General features: G+C 36.8%; 1 protein-coding gene across 3 annotated transcripts in view; it reads right to left on the bottom strand.

Annotated features, from left to right (window-relative positions):
- Positions 1–3,541: 3,541 nt before the first annotated feature.
- Positions 3,542–20,679, bottom strand: part of SIPA1L2 (signal induced proliferation associated 1 like 2) — a 127,299-nt gene continuing 110,161 nt past the window's right edge. The window contains exons 19-23 of one of the 3 annotated variants that reach the window (XM_058836085.1): positions 13,926–14,057; positions 8,426–8,479; positions 7,352–7,475; positions 5,676–5,757; positions 3,542–4,773 (exon numbers count right to left, since the gene is read on the bottom strand). In XM_058836085.1, the coding sequence (XP_058692068.1) occupies positions 4,627–4,773; positions 5,676–5,757; positions 7,352–7,475; positions 8,426–8,479; positions 13,926–14,057 (539 nt within the window). In that variant the 3' untranslated portion in view covers positions 3,542–4,626. The remainder of the gene's footprint in view (positions 4,774–5,675; positions 5,758–7,351; positions 7,476–8,425; positions 8,480–13,925; positions 14,058–20,679) is intronic. The other 2 variants (XM_058836086.1, XM_058836087.1) reach the window with 2 other exon arrangements.

The following is a 20,679-nucleotide window of genomic DNA, read 5'->3' as shown; positions in this document are numbered from 1 at the left end:
TTGATGTCTAGACACATGGGCAACTGAATTGGTATCAACAGCATATTCAGTAATTTTAAATTTTTTAAGATTTCATAATGACTTTGGTCAGAAAATGCTCATCTGCTGTTTTTTGGCAGCAGCTCCAGCTGTGTCTGTGTTATTCCACTGTGAATAAATGGCTTCATGGAATGAGACATCTGGGACTCTGCCATGGGAAACCTGGTCTGTGTGAGGGGGATGTGTGGGAGCCAAGCAGGGCACCTGTCAGCTTCCTGGAGCCACCCTTTTGAAGGGGCTTCAGTCCCAGCAGTGAAAGTCTCTGGCCTTAGGAGTGTGACTGCCAGGGAGTCTCACGAATGGGCACACTGGGATGTTTCCTTAACCATGACCACTACTGGAGTAATTCTGTGATGTTGTATAGCAAAGAAGCTTTTAAATAGCCATAGTTAGAGGAGGACAATAAAATATGAAACTAAGGACATAACACAATTTCCCTTGAGAAATGAATAAAATAAATGGGGTTGCAACATGAACAGATTTGAAGCCTTCCAGTGATTTCTAAACTAGAAGGCTATGAACAATTTGGTCTCTTCATTCCATTCCCTGGTCCTGCTATGACCTTTTAAGACAGTGCAACAGCCAGAGATGCTGGTTTTCTGTCTGAAAGGAGAATTAAAATAAAACAAAATAAAACAAATCCTCTCTATTTCACCCCACCTTTTATTTTTAATTGTTTCCCTAGTGAAGGTTTGGGAAATCTGCTAGATACAGTTATTATGGAAATATGTGGACTGGTTGTTTTACCCATCAGTCAAAAATTGCACCAGCCCTGCTTTCTGCTCTGTAGCCATTGTGGAGCTAACACAGCAAAAGGCTTCAGCCCTGCCACGCTATGGCTGGCCAGACCAGGCACCTATTTCAGAACTTCTCCTTCTGCCACTGGATTCTCCATGAGAGAGTTAAAGGCAACATGCTGAAATACAGAAATTAAGGAAATGCAAGGAATCAAAGGAAAAATAGCTGTGTTTACGGAGAGGAGAGCTGAGATCAAGATTTGTATTTGCTTTTGAGTTGAAAGACGTTATAGTCTTTGCTATGGAAGAAAGATGGGATGAAGAATAACTTGACAATAGCTGATGGCTTCAAATTGTACAACACAAATTTCTGACTTTCTGACTTTCTATATTAGAACCAGTCAGCACTGAGCTCAAGAAGTGCTGCAATGACATAATGCACATAGCGAGTCTCTTTTTTTCCATACTGAAAATTGTTTTCCTGAACAACTGCTCCACAATTATCTAGTTTGCATTACAAATATTCTAAACATTTTCCCACATTACTGGATTCTAGACACAAAAAAAGATGAACTATTTTGAGAATTTGTATCGAATAACACACAGAGAACTTAAACAGCTCCTGTATAAAGCTATCACATGCCTAAACCAAATAGAATATCCTCTCAGGAACAAAAAAAACAAACCACAAACTTGAAATTATCCCTTGTGTTTATAACAGTGGCCTCAGAAAAAAACTGTACATAATAAAATGCAGTCCACATTGTGATAAATGTATCAGTAAGGATCCCTCCAATAAAGATATGCATATAAATCTTGATACGTCACTTCTAGGGCAGAAGCAGAACAATTTGTAATTTTGCCATGGTTGGTGTTTTTCCCTCTTGCAGAAGTAAACATCTGCATTGGCTCGTATTTGATTTCGGCACCTCAGAACCGCACAGCATGGCTTGCTGTGCTGGGAGGATTTTGTTGACATTTTAAACACTTCCATATTACTGTTTTAATTCAGATCACATACACATCTTTGAAGTCAATTTCCCAATCACCTCTACTTACTCAGCTTCAGATCATATGGAATGGTCTTAAGAGCACAGAGCCTTCAGACAGAGCCAACTTAACATGATTTCAGCCACTTAAAGGCATCCAGTCATGGAACTGGACAAGGAAGAGCCTGAAAGATCTCCAAAACCTGGGTTTGGAACACCCTGAATTTTCCTAGTACTCCACACTTGTTGCTCATGTAAATGTAGTCTTTGCCTTCATGTGTCTAAACCAGGCATTTTTTGTGAGCACAACACTTCCAAGAGGATTATTCTTAAAATACTCAGTTGATTCAAATATCCAACTAAACATCCTTTACCTGTGCCAAAACAGGTCTCTGATAAATATTGTATTCCCGTGTCATTAAAACACTAACAGCCAGACTAAAAACTTTACCCCGTGGTGAAGGTTAATTAAGGAAGAACCACGTGTTCCCAACACGACTGCTTTTGTCAGCAAAAGAAACAGGAGATCTATAGACAAAGATTTCTGTTGGTTTTGGAAATCAAGTTTTCAGTTGTATGGGAAAAATGGAAAAAATAACTGCTGAAAGTCCTTTTTGTGCACACAGTTATAACTGCTGGTTTTCAATAACTGAGATAAAGAACTAAAATGAATATTGGACTATAAACTCTTATACAAACAGTGTCCCTTCAGAGCCAGCTTACCCTCAAGTTCATTTCGGTTAGCACAGCTTTCCAAAGGGAACAGACCAATCCTCACAGACACGTGTTCACAGACAAATTACCCAAGTTGTTCAGCACTGTTATTTGGCAAGGTCTCCAGCCAGATGGGTTTGCTAATGACTTCTCTAAGGTGCTTAAATCAGAAGCTACTGTAACACATGACTGCCATGTTTAATTATCCTGTTAATACAGCTTAGTGGGTATTGTTTGGTGTGTAAAAGTCAGAGTTTTTGATGAAAAATACAATACAAAATGGTCTTGTAAATTGCAATGTACGGATACCAAAGGCTTGATTATCTGCCCACATACCTTTCCTAAGAGGAGTCTCTCAGAACAATTGTTACAGCAGTGACAGACATTTGTTCCATTTATAAAACATTTCTCAGCCAAAGTGCACGAACAATGGACATGGAATTCTAGTTGCATGAGTTGAATACATTTTATTTTTTAATTATTCAACAATTTTCCATATGTTTGCCTGAATGCATTCAGCAGCCAATAGGAAGCTGAAGGAGATAAAACTATGATCTTGAACTTTTTTTTTTACCCCCCTCAGGGTAACTCAAATGTGCTCATTAGCTTCATTTAATTTTGCAAAGGTGTCCATTTTAGGTGTAGACTTTAAGCTCTGTACTGTACACAAAGCATCTCACATATGCTAGCACTGCAGTCAAATCCTCAATCGCTGGCACAAGAAGATGGCAAGTTATTTCCTGCTACAACTAATGCATAAGCTAATATGAAGTAACTAAACCTCTTTTGAACATTTTCTCCAGGATCATAGGCCACTGGTCAATGCCTATGATCAGCCCAAGGAAGCTTTTGTTCAGACTGGGGAAACCACCTCCTGGGTTCCAGGACAGGATGCACCAAAGAAATTAATGTGATAATGGTGGCAAACCCTCCTCGGTAACAAGGGATCCTGACAGCTCTGAGGGGTTGAAATGTCTCTGGATGGAGAGCCCAGGGACTGAGCTGAACAGAAACATGAGTCGTTACTGCTAACAATGATTACAGATAATACAAGATAAAATATTTCAGGTTTAGATTTTTAACATTTATTAAAAAAGCAGGATGTATGTTCATTTCAAATTAAACAGTTAAAAATGTTAAAGCATACAAACAAATCAATTGTGTACTAGCAGCATCCAATTGTTAGAATTTTCTAGAACTCCTCAGTACAGTCTTGGCAAGCTCAAAATATTACAACTTGCAACCAACTGACCTCACCATAGTGCAGATAAAACAAACTTTATAAAAACGACAATTTAAGGTTAAATAAGCTTAAATAAAGGTGTTAAATACAAGACACTTGATCAAAGCTTCTGTACAAAGATAGACAAATTTGGCATTGTACAACTGATTGGCTGGCTCACACCATACATGATTTTAATAGTTAAGCAGTGTAACTGTTTAGCTGAACATCAACTATACAAAAGTAACTGAAGTTGGGAGTGGGCTAACCCCAGTGAGCCATTTACAAGGCATGTGTATTTTTAGAAAATCAGAACACTGTTTATATTCAGGCACCATTTGTTCCTGCAAATAAATAATCTCTAATGTATCTGCATCCAAACTAGTGTTAAACACGTCAGTGCTAACATTTTATAAACACAGCTCTGTGACTATTCACTATACCTCCATTCTTATTGCTATGACAATGTGGACTGTGGAAATAAAACTACTGTACATACAAAAAAATAGAGCACCTTTTAAACATTAAAGTATATGTCTGGTTATTCTTTTTATCTTACAATACTGAAGCCCAAGCTAATTTAAATTGCTTTAACATCTTCACCAGCGCACCTGAAATGCAGGAACTAAAACCCCAAATATTCCTCTTCAGGCAAGCCCCAGCCAGAGCAAGTTCTAAAAATGTCTAAAATGACACTAAGGATTTTTTACATTCATCTGCACACAAACAATTATCTGCTATTCTCTGCTTTCTTCATATGAATTTAAAGACGGGTTGCCACAGTTCTCTCTCCTTTTCAGATGAATAAAGCTGGACAGAAAATGCAGCAGAAACACCTAAAATGGATTGTGAACACAGTGAAATTATTACCCTGCTAATTCAAAAGATACATTGTTCAAATAAGTACTTTGCAGGGCCCCAGCCATTAAGATTTTTTGTCTATCGTATTAAAAAACCATTCTGTGAATTTCCTCAGTTGAGCGGCTGCTGTTTGAGACTCTTCCTGAAGCCTCATGTTATCTTGTCTCAGGTGCTGTACCTCTGCTTGGAGAACTGCCTTGTCCTGTTTTTCCTGGTTAACAAAGATACAAGTTGAGCAAAGTGAGCAGTTGTGATGACAACATTTACTTTTGTTGTTAATATTTCTATGCATGTCATAACAGCTATATTTTGTTGAGCTCCCAAATTCATTCTGACAACTATTAACTGTAAGTTAATTCCCCAAATATGCTCCAACTACCTTATTCGTTACATGAAAATACTGCAAGCTAAAAAAAACCCTATTTTTTTTTAAAGAAATATCATAAAGATGCTACTTTAATAGAAAAATTAAAGTTTTACACAATTTAACAAACCGAAAAACAAAGAAATATCAAGCATTGAAAGCATAAGAAGCTTTTAGCTATAATAAATCATACGTGAGAGCCCAAGTTGTAAGTAATTGTTTTAAAGCATATATTTAAAGAATAAAAATATCTAATTTCAAAATTTTTCCTGACATGATTTTTCCTTACCAAAAGCAGCCTCATTTCTATTCTCCTGGCATTATCTCCAGCTCAGAATTTTGACAGCAAATGAGGCACAAATCAAGTCCTTGCTACATGACCAAGGTAGCACAAGGCAACAGGGATGACAAAACCAGAATGCCAACTACTTAGCAATGGTGCCCTGTCAAAATCCCTATCCTCTGTTAAATCCAAAGTCCTATAAATGAAGAGGAAGTGTTTCCTTGATTCTGGGTGTGACTATTTTTATGACAGCTGTTCTGGAGTAAAGACCTGTAAAGTACTTAGCCTTGGGCCAATTTCCTCACAGACCCATTCCCACAGAACCCTCTGCACCTCAGCGCTCTGAGCAACCACTGAGCTCTGCTGTCTCGTTTAACTGATGTGCTTCTTTCAAGCCTTTGATGATTCTGTGTACAAATAAAACCACTAAAACTGGGCAGCAGATATGGGGCTAATGGTCTCTTACCTTTCTCAGGTCAGTTTGTAGCTGCCGCAGGATGACTTCCAGTTGGTTTACTTTTCCAGTCAGAGTACTCGGAGCATGTTCCCTGCAAAGTAAACCACTCCCTTCACTATGAGTTAGTGAAAAATATTTTCTTCCCAGCTTTAGGAGACTTACACTTTTAGTAATAGCAAAGGAAGCCAATCAGTTTAGGCACAGTTAAGAAAACAGACAAAACCACCATCAGTAAAAGACTATCACTAGAACATAAATCCAGTCCTGCAATATCTGAAATCCTGCAAATCAGGCAGGAGTAATAATGATTTTAAGAAGGAATGTTTTAGGAATGACTTGCACATACCCTCACAGTGCAAGTCACACTCACTGCTCCACGGTGTGCAGGCACATTTGCTTAACAAGCTGCTTTCTGATAAGGACTGCACTAATCTCATGCAAGATGCAGCTGCAATTACTGCAAACTAAAGGAGCCGTAAAGAGTTCTTTTGTCTGCTGTGCAGCAGTGTCATTTTCAGTAAAGGATAAACGTATGGCTTAATGGAGACAAATATTTTGTTTAAAGGTCAAAACACATAAAATATTGCCACAGGTTAATCAAATACATGACTGAAGGAAAATACTGAGAATAGCTTCTGTTTTCTGAATGACAATGAGCACTGTGGGAGACGATTCCATGTACATTATAGATGCAATTAGCCATCATGTGAGTAATTGTGTCCAAAAGAGAGCAGGTGAAGAGAGGCTTTACACACAAAGCTGAATCAGCTGCTTCATGCAGTTGCACAAATCTGACATGGCTAAAAGGTTTGCCATGGCTAAAAGGGGAACATCTTTAACAGTCTTTTGCAATCCTTATTGATCATTAGCCTGGGGAAAGATATGAACTTAAAAGTCATTACAATAAATGCGCTTTACTATGTAAGCTAGCTAATTTGTGTAAAATTGGTTCAAATTAAAATGCAACAGTCTAACAAGCAAGAAGACTTTTCTCTCCATTTCCCATTCCTACAATTGAAGAGTAAAACTAATCAAAGATGTGTTTTTCTTCTAAAGTGTGGTGGTGGACAGATTATACTGCTGAATCTGTATAAGAAGAATAATCTTTAAATTAACAATACTCCTTAGAGCAGGATAGGTGGAGGGGTGGGGGAGGAATCATTTCTCCCAGAGCACTGAGAAGAATTTGAACAACTGGGTAGTTTGGCATAAATTCTGCAATTCTCTGTTACAGATTCTCTTGATTTACCTCTGTATAAAAGAAAAATTATGGGTTTGCAAATAGTTGCAAGGATAGGATAGACCCTATTCCAAGGTTTGAGACATTTGCTGCTGATCAGGTTATTGCATCCTACAGAGCTGAGCTCCCATTATTAGCTTTATTAAAATGAAAACAGAAACAAATGTAACAAAAATTATTATTGTAAAGGAGGAATACAGTGAGAAATTTGACTATCTGAAACTCTGCATCTAACCTTAATCTGTGTTACCGACCTATTGCAGTGAGAGAGAAGATGATATGAAGAAACAACATTTTTTCAAAACTAAAGAAATTAGAAGTCAAGGGGACAAGTCTGCCACCATACAGCCATGAAACATGCATACAGGCAATTTGACATGCAACATTAAGAGAAAATATTTCCTTTAAATATTTTTGCAAGAAATATGCTTTAATTCTGACATACCCAGCATCCTCAAGAAAATCTTTTCCATCTGGGGGACTCTCATCCAAAGGTAACTCTTGTGCTCCTTCCAAGCCCTGAGCTTGCTGCATATCATTCAAGGTGCAAAAAGACGCTACTCTCTGATCTGTAAAAAAGTAACATAAGGATACCTCTAAACCTGGACAAAATAAAAGGCTATATTACAGCCATTATCCTGGTTCAGTTAGTGAAATGGATGTAGGCTTCTACATCTCAGCTTTGAAGATAAACAGCAGATGTATGTACCAATTAGTTGGCTTCCCCACACCTGCATCCAAAGGCAACCCCAAAGCAATTTTTTATGTCTATCAGCAGTATGACATTTTGTCTGGACCACTTAATGCTGATACGAACAGTAAATTGGTCTTGATGAAATATGCAGAAAACCATTACAGAATTCAGGGCCACAACCAATGACAATAATCCAGGAAAAAGGTCTGCATTTTTTTCCATGAACTTAAAGCCGTCAGATTCCTCAGAAATCTTCACTGTTCATTTTGCACTGCTTTACCGCCTCAAACATTTGCAGAAGCTGATGGTAATCTGCATACTTGAAAACCAATAAATTCACACTATTTTTATCAATTGAGTTTTTATTATAGGTATTACTAAGGCACTCTATTATCTGCATTCAATTTCACTAGAACATAATCTAAGAAGCACAGATGCAATTACCTATGGATATACAGTGTGGTTGCCAAAATACATCAGTCACCACATAATAGAAGTATGCCATGCAGATCATCATTGCACAGAACAGGAGTAAATGATGCATTCATTAGGATTTAATTTGTCTTCTTTAAAAAAAAAAAACAACAACAAAAACCCAACCAAAATCCATATTCTGTGGAGATTGATCTAGCTTATTTCTGCCAAACAAAATCCATGTCTGTAGGCTTGTATGAATTCTGGCGACAACATGCCTGCCTTGCCCTTTCTCCCCTTGCTCTACCACCCCACCAGGCCCAAAGCTTGCATTATCATGCAAACGTGCAAACATAGGAAGTATTAAAAAAAGTTTACAAAAGGCAAAAGTCATCAATCCCAGACCATCACCTAGAAACGGCGTCTGATGACAGAACGGCCCAAATTCTTCATCTGAGTCAAAACCTGGAATAAGATTTAGAATGTTCCTATAAACAAGACAGTCCATCCCCACTGGGGCAGCTGTGGCCCTTGCGGCAGAGCACGCAGTGGGATGTTCCCCGTGCAATTCCTGCTGGCGCTCAATTCCCCGTGCAATTCCCAGCCTGGCCAGGCCATTTCTACACAACACCAACATCGCAGTGAGCGCGAGGCATCACTCCCTGGGTCTGTAACAGCAACACCCAGCACAGTGACACAGCATGGCAACTTGGCAGCACACAGAAAAGGACAATCCTTCAAACCCTCAAGGACACAAACAGTGAATACAGGCCAGATCTCTTCAAACAGGAAGGACAAGTTCTACCAAACAAAAACAGGAAATCACTAGAAAGCTCTTTGTTGGTTTAAAAAATCCCTTCAGCATAGCACAGATCGCCAATTCATTCCATAACACAATGAACAAAAGTTGCATGTCTGATTTTGTCCAATTTCAAAGACTGCAGCACATTTCCTCTGCTTTCAGCCTTAATTTCTGACTACTGATGGATCTCAGCAATATGAACATGACTATTCCACATGTGCTGACAATAAGGTAAGAATAAAATTTTAAACACATAATCAATGACATCATTTGCAGATTTGAAACCCACTAAGATAATTAGATTTACTTTGTACAGATAAATTAAAATTAGTTTCCCAGATCAAACACAGTATTGTCCAGAAACAAGACAGTGTAAACAAGCAGTCTGAAGTGCACAGATGATTATTGATTTCACCTTCATACTATTAACATTTTCATTATAACAACTAATTTTTATAAAGAAAAATTAATTGTATTTCTGGATACGATTCTGTAGACCTAGATTCTGCTTTCTCCAAATTACAGGGACCCCTCCTATTCAATTGAAGCAAAATGTACACACTAAACAGTAGAAAATACATGTAAATCTCAGAGTTCTTATTTTTAACTGAGATGTCCCTGCCAAACTCCAAAGAGAGTCCAACCACAGAAAACTATTTGCAAAAAATATATTGGTTTTTATATTAGAAGTTTAAACAACTGACTTAGCAAGACCAAAGATGAGACAAAAAATAATTTTTAAATTTACAGTATAAGAGTCGTACAGCTGTAACCACTAAGAGTTTGAATCTGGATTTTCATTGTACCAGACCACTAACAGAGGCCAGAAAAAACTCCAGGCAATTTTGGTGTACTGGAAGCAGAAAAGGCTAAAATGAGTAAAGTGCATGAAGCCACTCTTTCATTGTTAAGGTAAAGTCTACCCACAAACATACACTGACATATGCATTGAAGCAAGAAGAGTTACAAATGCATGCCCTAGAAATCACCAAATGTTAACTAAATAGTGTCATTTTTTCTTTTTCTAGCAGTTTAACACACTACTTTGGTTAAAATAATTATCTGTCATGCTAAATGATTCACTTCTTTCTCATGATATTATGTGTAGCATTACATTTAGCTATGAAGATTTTAAATCAAAGTATTAAAATAACATTAATTATAGTAGCACAGATGTTTCTGCAAAGATCAATTTGCATTAAGAAACACTGCATTTTGATTGGCACCAGTAGACATTCATAAAAATCACCTGGAAAAAAATTAGGAGTTGCAACCACCAATTTTAATGAACAGGGTTGAATCAGAAGGACTATCTTGGGCTTTTAATGCTCACAGTATGACTTATCAAACACTAAACAGCTTTTTTAAAGCATAATAAATCCAGTTTGAAATAGAACAAATAGTACAAAGTTATATTAAAGACAATATTTGATATTTTTATTTGTGTCAGTTGTCTTTTATAATTACAGTGGTAGGTATGGACATTCAAAAATGCTTCTCTGTTTTGTCCCCAAAACATGGAAAATATCTAAAATGTTCTAAAAATATCATCAGCAACATAATACACACATTGAAGGCCAGTCCTTTCCTAACTTGAAGATCTATTGGAAGGATAATACAAAAAGAGAACTAAAAATATTAATTCTCTTCTTTTCCCTTAGTCTTTTCTGGGGTTTCTCCTTTTCCAAATCTGGCTTTCCAATTGATTCTAGAAATCCCCATATCTTTGCCTTTACTTAGTTGAGCATGCTTGCTTTCTTTTTGGTTCTTTAACTTCTTTTCCACCCCAACTGCCCTCCTTCTTTTGCTGTACAGTCAAACACAATCCTATCTATTTTTTATTTTTTGCTTCAGGGATGGATCCAAAACATTACAACAGAGTATTTCCATCATGTGAACTGCTCCCTGGTTATGTCTCTCTGCATTTCCCAGTGAAATCAGAGAAGGAAACTGGAAGTAGCCTATCCATGTGTGGCAGAAATGGAAGGATTCTCCATGCTACTGACTGGACTGACGTTAGCATGCCTGCAAAATATCATCTCTGGAGAAATATCAGTGTCTAAACTACGTCTTACAAAGGAAGGCAGTGCAGAGTGTTAAAATAATGCTCCACTGTGTTCCAGCATAGGGGAACTGACCCTCCACAGAGGCAGCTCAAGCAAAAACCCTTCCCTGATGCAGCTTCAGGAGCTTGTGGAGTTAATGCATGCACAGCTCTCCATCACACTGCAAAGACCTGTCTTAGGAATAACAGAAGATTTTCAGAAAAGGCTTCAAGTAAATATTCAGCTTCCCACAAAGGTTCTTGTCAAGCAAATGCAGTGAAAATGAAATCCTGACAAAGTGAAAAGCACTATATACTTTCAATTAAAAACAAAACAAAACAAAAGTAATAGCTTCTTCCACCCTCATGGAGCACAGGCTAAAAGCTGCTGTTCCACACAGGACCAAGGCTTCAGTTGAATAAAAACTAATACTAATCAACAACCTTGTCCACTCTCCATCTGAGGAGAGGAAGAAAGTGAAAAATGAGACTACTGCTCTTGTTACACCCATAAGGAAACTCCAAGTACAGATGACAGCAGCAAAAAACTTGCTACTAAATTTAATTGTTAATCCAACTGATGGCAACAATATAAGCACCTAAAAAGTCTATATCTAACATTAATCAAGATACAATTGCCTCTTAAGACAGAGATGAAAGATCATGAGGCCCACATTAGGAATGTTGAGCTGATCAAATTATACAAATTGGCAACATAATCTGGAGAGATCACAAGAGAAAAACTCTGACCTTGGAATCAGATTGGTAATCCTGATAAACTGATAGTCAGAAAAGAAATTGTACAAAGAAAAAATTGAAATGAAGTCCAGTATCTAGGTTCTAGAAGAGAACACAACTTCACAATCTCAGGCTGGCAAAGCCAAACTAGAGAAAACTGCTAATTTCACAGATTCAGTATTAAAAAATTCGTTTTAGTGATTCTTTCCCCATTGAAAGTGGGGAGGCAGCTGTTTGTTTACTTTTTTTGTTTTTTTTAATATGGTCCTATATGAAATGTGATCCCATTTTCACCCAGATAAAAAAAACAAAAAACAAAGCAGTTTTATATTCAGAAGTGGACAAACTTTAGAATCATCTACTGTCTTTCTCACATTGATGGAATGCAGAACAGCAGTTCCAAGCTATTTTCAAATAGGAAGTTGAAGCAGCTTCTAAGTCAACAACATTAAAATAAATATGGAAACTGCACTGTTAGTTCATATGCAACGCATTCCAGTGATCTTTTAGGACATGCCTATCAGTTATTCTTTTTTAAATGACTTTCAAATTTCAAGACATAAGATGAAGTTGAATAAGGGTTTAAAAATTCCATTCCTTGCAGAAGTTTCTAGTCGCAGCACTATGAATTCAGTTGAAACACTGTATAAATCATCTAACATATACACAGATGTCTCTACTGTAGAGTCCTAAACAGAAAAGAATTATATTCCTGCATACAAAAATAGATTACTATTTACTGTTCAAATTCTTAAAATAATTTTAAAAAAATCAAATAAATAGCTTCTATCTTACAACTCAGACCACCAGTTCTCCAGCATTATCTACAGATACATCTAAGTTATTTACAATTAAAACCCAACAAGTGAATACCCTTCCTCCCTAGGATAGAGCACTGTGGGTTAGCTGTATTGTTCTACTTCTCATTCTCAAATTCAAACGTAATTACGCTTACATAACACTTACCAAAGTGAAATTATTTTAATCATGATACTAGGAAGTAAAAAGAATGAAAATCTATTAGTTTTCAAAGAAAGCTAAAAATACAGGAGCATAGCTGGTACAGAATGATCTTTCACTCAGGTGAACTCAATTTTTATTAGCATTTAAAAATATTCTTCAAGTACAAAGTTAGAGCTAGTCATTTACTGATGCAAACCTTTCTTCAGTACTTTAAGATGTCAGTAACAAACAGCAGGGTGTTCCCTGAGCAATCCAACAGAGGAATGTATGGGAAGAGCTGTCAAGATTCTCAGTGTCACAGTATTTCCTGCCAGATACCACAGCCATGTTTGAGTAGTACGGAATAGTAATGAATGCACGTCAGGTCAAAAAATAATAGAGTTCTTCAAATTCCTTATCATTGCTGTTGGTTTGGGTCTTCACAGTGCCATTTGAATTGGTGCAACAAGCAGTTCTGAAGAGCTTTTGGTCAAAGTGAACTAATCGCTTCACACTTTGGGAAGGAATCAGGAACCAGAAAACTGATTTCCATGGTTCAAAAAAGTTAAAAAAGACCCAAACCACTAACTTCACAGACAGTTTTCACAAAGTTAAGACCTGTATCTTATACAACCATGACTGTGGTAACATTATACTTATTCATAGATTATATTACATTCAGTAATGCAAGCAATACCAGTTAATAAATGTCAGACATTTTAGGACAGCACTAAAAAAACACCTCTCAAACAACAAAACACAAACACTCAACTGTGTATATCTATATAAACACTCAAACCAGCATCTGTTTTCTCTATTTAGACATTAAGTGTAGGTTTAGCTCCCAGAGGTGGATGAGATTTTTTCCCTTGGTTAATGTGGTTCCATAAATTAATAAAGCAAATGTGGTCTACATCCTGCACTCTAAATCCTGTTACTGGAAAATATACTGTACATTTCTCCTGGTCTTAAGGGCTTATGAAAACTGAGAGGGACCACAACACTACTTGGACTACACATGCCAGTTTATAAACACAACACAACAAACTCAGGGAAATGTTACTCCCAGTTTCATTTTAAACATCTAACTTAAATGTTTTGAATCTCTCCTTTAAATACCTGATTTTTCAATTGATTACAGAAGAAACTTAGGCACTAAAGTGGAGGAATTGCATCTAAAATGGAAATGGAAAGTATCATAAGGACCCCAAATTTTCAATGACAATCTTCCACACTGAAAATTGATACTGCCGAAAGAACTAAAGGGCTACAGAGGCAAGCACTGGATTTTTGTAATTCAAAATGTGGCTATACAATATATATTAAAAAAATGTTTAAAAAGTTTGTGTAGTGAACATTGATCTTTATTCAAATTTTCCTGTTACCTTCAAACGCTCGTGCAGCATCTACCAGGTGAGACCAGTCTAGCCCTGTGGCAGTGTCTGGCAGGGGCATCAGGCCAGGATCATTGAATTTGGCTTTATCAGATAAGGACCCATCTGAGAACCAGAATTCATCTAAACAATAAACACAATAATTAGTCTTCCTGTAACAATTATGCACAATTTTGAAACTACTGTAATAATCTGTAAAAAAGGTATAAGCAAAAAGTGCTTATCTTCATTACTCTTGTGTCTGTCTTTTCCTGTTCAATACTCAGTATGGGTGGAACAATTTCTAAATGTTGGCAAAGTAAGATGGGAAGGTTTTAAAGGGCACTTCTTTGGTGCCACTGGACATGGTGTGTCCCTCACATTTTCATATGAACACTGTGTAAGCAGGCAACATCCATTCTAAAGCATAGCATATTAAACCTGAGCACTGAGCAGAAAAGTTGCCAGATATACAAAGTTGTATTTGTGAAGCAACATGAAAGATATTTACATGCAGAGTTTTACTCTGAAACTGAAAATATTCCTGTTCCAGAAGCAATTAAGAAAAACCACCTGCTTTTCTTTTAATGCATTTGTAAATTCTAGCCTATATCCAAATCTCCCTTTCACACTGAAGATATTGCCCTATTAGTTTAACATTTGTAGCCGTGTCTCTGAGGATTTGTAGCTGTGTCTCTGAGGAAGACTTTGGTGAGATTTCAGAGTGAGCTGTAACACACAGATCATACATTAAATGAAATGTATACACTATAAGCTGTTCAAACCAACCTTTCACTTGTGCAGATTTTAGAATGTACCACAAAGATACATTTTAGTAGAGGAGATGCTAATTTCCATAATTTTCTTAAACAGTTCTACATGTTCCTAATTTGTCCATAGCAATCTTCACTCTGATCAATGTGAACATGTTAAAAAGAATACTGAACAGACACACAGAGTTTCTTAAAACTAATCATAAACCAAAATTATTATTTGCTATCACATTTCATCTTAACCATAAAGCCAGCAAAGGAATATAATAATTTTATCACGTAGTATAATCAGGCAAAGAGAATTTTTGCTTCAAACAGATCCACTCCAATTAAACAAAAGGTCAAAATAGTAATTTTCCCCCAAATATTTCAGGAGGAAATTTCCATCTAGTAATTCCAGTAATTTAAACTATAATATGTAAGATGAGTATTTTTTTCCAGGAAAAGACCAAACACAAAAAACAATGAAGGAAGAAATGCATTCATACAAGTGGAAGATACATTATGGTTTAAGGAAATGGCATGCTGTCATTGTCCTGATATTAATGCGTATTTGACTTAAAGATCCTGACCTAAAAATCAACAGAGAGTAGGCTGTTACAAAGCATTCTACTGCACAGAGCAATGATTGAAGCATATGATATGCTCTATTCTTTGCAGAAACCTTGCTTAAAAGGAATACAAAATATGAGGAAAAATAAAGTGAAGAAGGTTTACAATCCTCTGTCAAAAATTAGGAGTCCCTGCAGAAGAGGTTCCCTTTACAGTGAAATTTATCTTGTTCCACACTTTTCTGAAAGATGCAGTATTGTTACATTACACTTGGAAGTGGCTTGACAAAACTCTGTAGAAATGTCCTACTCTCAGTATGTAAAAGTGGATGTTATATGGAATGGAAAATATAATATAGACATATATTCTACTCATATGTCTGTACTAAGATTTTATTTTCAGCTCTGTATAAACATACATAAAGCCCTACCTAAGGCAGCCTTTGTGCAAATACACTGAAAGCTGAAAGTCAGAGCAGTCTCTGAACTTCAGTATATGACTTATTTGTGCAAATACAAATGTTTCATACATCCCTGTTGTGCAAAATACACAGAATACCTTATTTGAAAGACTGGCAAGCCAGCTTTTGGTTCTAGACCAGCAGGCAGGCCCTAAGGGACGGCCCTTGCTTTTGTGTGATCAGCCTAGAGAGGCTGATTGTGAAACCTGTCAGGAAGAAGCCTGCTCCCAGCGCGATTCTGCCAGCTCTCCAAATTAAAGTGTAGGAGTGATATATTCACCAGTAGTCATCCTTCATTATGCATTGTCTCTGTGAGAACCTCAGTTCACCTTAGGGTGGATCCTATTCAGTCCTGCATAAGCTCTGACAGAGCCACTCAACTGCAGAAAGCCTGCCAGAGTAGAGATTTGAATATTGATAGCTCTGAAAATGTGCTCATGCTGATGGCTGAAATTCTAAGTGGAATAACTGAACAGGCATGAGTATGCCACCACAGAATAATTCATTTTCAAGACATAAATTGTGCTCTTCTGCAATGGGGGAGTGAAAAGAGGGGGAAGAAGAAAAAGAATAAAAATACCTAACATGAGCTTTAATGACATAGGCCTCGGTGCCTTTGAATTTCAGAGAATATTGTTTGTATTCCAGGAATGCTCTGGGTGAGATAAATTCTTTCTAGCCTCCTGTATTTGCATTTCTTCCCTGCTCCTCTTACCTTGCTGTTGCCTCACTCTGTGTAGGACTGCCACATCAGCAGCTGTTGCCTGTTTCCCTTTTTGATTTGTGCAAGGGTGGCAAGTGATGCTTAAGCATGCCCACCTCTGTGTCTCCAAGAGGATATGCCTAATCTAGCAGGACACTACTTTACTGTACACAAGATTGACTTTTGAAGCAACTCGATTTCCTTTGAGGAAACATATTCAGTGTTATCTCCAGTTTTAAAGGCTATTTTGTTTGCTGTACTCCTATCGGCAGACAATTACTGATCTTGTAGTTTCTGGTCTTTTCAGTTGTGTCACTTCCTACACTTAGGAATTTTATTTATTTTTATTATTTATGCATAAAAGGATAAAGCATTAGCAAGAGTCCCTGTTTCAACCAAAATTACATGGTCAGTTCAGTTTCTAACACAGCTCCTGAAACTGGTGGTTATTGGTCCCACATACATCCATATTGAAAGAGTAACTAATTATGCAGAAAGAAGAAAGATTCACCTGACTTAACCTATTTTACTTCCAAGAGAATTATCCTGCTTCAGTTGGAACTGCTACTTTTATGCAGAGATTGTAGATCATGAAAAAAACTATCTGCTAAGTACTCCTTGCTTCAAACTAGACATGTCATTTAACAATTCTCTTCAAAGCAGCTGCAGGTGAAGAAATATATCAAATCTCATGCAAATGTAAATCCCACTCTCTGTGGGATGTCTGTTTTTCTTTCCTGCAATCAGTAATTATATCTCTATAGTCCTCTTAAGCAACAACTTCTGCCTGCTAAACCCATCCCTTCTTTAGTATTGCCTAGAGTTGCCCAAAGTCTCCCTTCAAAGATGCCAGCCTGCTCGTAGGCTCTCATGCACAAGTGGTCCTGACAATCATTCTTCCCTTCCCTTATTGAAGACAGTCTTATGTTCTAATAAGGTGAACCATTCACTGTGTGAGAACAGGTAACACCAAACATGTTCTCCTTTGCTTGTGTGAATTCATCAATGGCCTTTATCTGCTTGCTGACAAACTGATTTCCAAACTGCTACCACTGCACATCACCAATATACAGCGATGCTCTTTCATTTTAATATTGCCTCATATCAACAAACTTAGTTTTGGATTGAAGCTAACATGGGTAGTAAAGCAGTTGGAAAATAAGACTTTTATCTATGAACACAGTTGCAGAGACAGTTCCTGCACTTCTGGCAGCCTTTTCCCTATGGCGTGTATAATCTGAGAACTTTCAGAATTTGTCAGTAGCTCACTGTAAAATATTCCCTTCCTTATGACCCTCTTCACTACAACTATCCTGCACCTCGCTCCTTTCCTCACAGCACAGGAACATCCTGCCAGTTTATCACTTAGGGCATTTTCTTTCCCCGTTTTTTTTTTTTGTGGTTTACGGTAAGAGTGGACCACAGTGCCTGCAATGTAAATCAAGATTGTCTCCATGTGTCTCCCTGGGTTCCCAACTGATGTTACTAAAGCAGCTCAGTATCAGTGGTTCTCATTGTTTTATTTCTTTCCTTGCTCATTCACCTGCCATGAATTTGCAAGAAAGGCATTGACTTGTACCTGCAAGTGCCTGCTAGAATCACTCAGTATGAACAGCACTGTCTCAGTCAGGGAATCCTTAATGCCCCCAAGGTAAAATTACAGAGTCCTTACCTACACAAATTCTCCTTTCTGGTTTAAGTTGAGAATAAGGTAAAATTAAGTGAACATTTCTACATTTCTCTACGGTTTGCAATCAACATCACTGGCCTGTCAGACTTTGCAATTCAGGCTTTACTCAAAGCAACTCTTTTTTTCTTGTCTTCCCCAGTGATAACACAATAATTAAGAAGTCCTATAGCTTCCTTTTTCCCATCATCTTCTTGCAGTCAACATTACACACAGATGAAGTTTCTGTTTCTTTATTTGTGTGGTCATCTGTCTCATAATTCTGATTTCTCAGTAAACTGAATGCCTTCAGGGTCACCTATTAGTCTTTGGTTTTGGTGCTACCTTACTTAGCTATTAATCACATTTTTCCTTGCTAGAGGGGCCTCATGAGATTTGGTGCTGCCACAGTACTTCATGCTGGATATTAATGTGCAAGAATATACCTTTCTAAAACTGATTTAGGCCAAAACCATGCTATTTCCACTGATATATATATAAACATTAAATATCAGTAAAATTAAAATGTTTTGAGATCACATACGAAAGACATTACTATGACAGTATATGAATCCTGATATCTGAAACTATAACCTCATGTTAAAATTATAAATGAAAAAGAAACCTCTCACAACACTGCTGTAGAATGTAAATACATTCTAGGCACTGACTATGAAAAACCTTCCTAAGAAGAGCCAAAGTTAGTTTCTCATATGGAGATACTGACTAACCTTATTTTTGAAACATAGGTGGGCAAGCCACGATGTGTTTTTTTTTTTTCAGAGTGTAATCACAGATAACCAATGAAATCTTCCTTGAAACAAACACCACCAAAGATTCTATATAGCTGGCATTGATAAGCACTTTTAAAACACAGAAGCAGAAGCAGAAAATAGAGGTTGCGTATGAAAACAGCATGAATTGCCTTGGATCAGTTTTTGACTGACAGGATACTGATTTCCTGGGTTTTTTTCCCAGTTATATATATGTGTGTATATATAACTTTCTGTATCTAAGAAGCAGCAAGAATGAAATATTAGGTGTCTAAGACAGAGCTAATACAAAAGCCACTAAAATATACTGCTGGAGGAGCAGTATAAAGCTTGGATGTACACAGTTAATTGCCTTGTGCCAATCTCCTGAAGAAAAGCAAGCTGAAGGTCTGATCCCATTGCATGTTTACATGCACAAGAAATGGCTCTAAAATACATGGCCTAGTATAGAGGAAAACAAAAAAAGAAAATGCAATCAGGATGCCTAAGTGTATAAAGCTCCTTCATAGATGACAAAAATCTACTGAATTAATCTCCAGTGAAACAAAATGGATCTCCCTTTGCTATCCGTAAAACAATAAGATCCTCTCGGATTAAATTTATAGTAAAGAGTTTCTGATAGAAGAATATTTTTAGAATGGCAGAAGGTACACCAAGCATGCATTCCCATCTGAGGCAGGAATTTAGCACTCGTTTGAGATACCAATTTAAAATTAACCAGTGCTTAGTGACCAAAACTCAGTCTCGTGGCTGAGGCCACTCTAACTAGAAAAGTGTTTTGTACATTAAGCTTATTTCTCAAAATTAGGAGATGACTGCTAGCTCCTGAAGGACATGATGAATGACAGAACCTTTTTTATTGATGCTTCTTTATATCATCTGGCTGCATTCTCCCTGGACATGGGCCTAAAATGTCCTTAATGTTTTCAAGAAATTCACCCAGAGCTTCTGAACTATGGACTTCAGAGTCCATTTTTTAAATTGCAGTTAGCTGTTATGCAATATTAGAGTAGCTAAAAAAGAGGCTTTTCTTTTCCAGATTGCACATCAACTCTGGGTGTCCACTGTAGGTCAGCCTAAACTAACTGAGAAGCATATATATTTAGCATTTTTGAAGAAAACAATTCACTCTAATTAAGTAAACAAATATAGGTATTTAATCTAAATATACATATCTATCTGTGCAGGTTTGGGAGTTTCATTCAATTTTTTTTTTTTTTTTTTTTTAATTACTACAAACTGCATAGCTCATCCTAGAATTACTGCAAGATAACCAGATAACAAAAGTCTCACTTATGAAAATTTCACAAGTAAAAACCACATTCATAAAACAGCTTTAACTGAGAACCTCAGACTACTCTTCTGCTGCCATTAAAAATGAAAGGTTATTTGTAAAGGTTTTACTAATTTGTTAAAAAAAGTATCAGCAAATTCAATTTGGAAATAGAAGTCAAAGTCAAGATTTATTGCACATTTGCTTTTAAGATGTTACTAAAAAGATAATCTAAACAAAAGCTGTTCCATTTAGCTATTATTTCAAATGTATTTGTGAGTATTTCAATTATTCAAATACACATAAAATAAAAACTAAAAAAAATCCAAAAAAACCAGGCCAGCTTGGCTTAATTAGGTCACCCCTAGAAAATAAAATGATAACTAGAAATATCTTCAGACTAAGTTTTTGCCTATCAGTGGTTTCATGAAAATTCTTTGGGAAGTAAAGTGGATATTGTCTCCAAACATGATACATATGAACTGAACTAATGGCAACCATGAGTATGTACAGCTGAGCAAGTATTATTTCACTAGGATAACTAGAGCAGTGATTTGACATGTCTT

The sequence above is a fragment of the Poecile atricapillus genome, chromosome 3 (genome assembly GCF_030490865.1).
Source record: "Poecile atricapillus isolate bPoeAtr1 chromosome 3, bPoeAtr1.hap1, whole genome shotgun sequence".
Classification (NCBI taxonomy): Eukaryota; Metazoa; Chordata; class Aves; order Passeriformes; family Paridae; genus Poecile; species Poecile atricapillus.
Note: the sequence above shows the minus strand (reverse complement) of the source record. Positions and strands in the feature narration are given on the sequence as shown.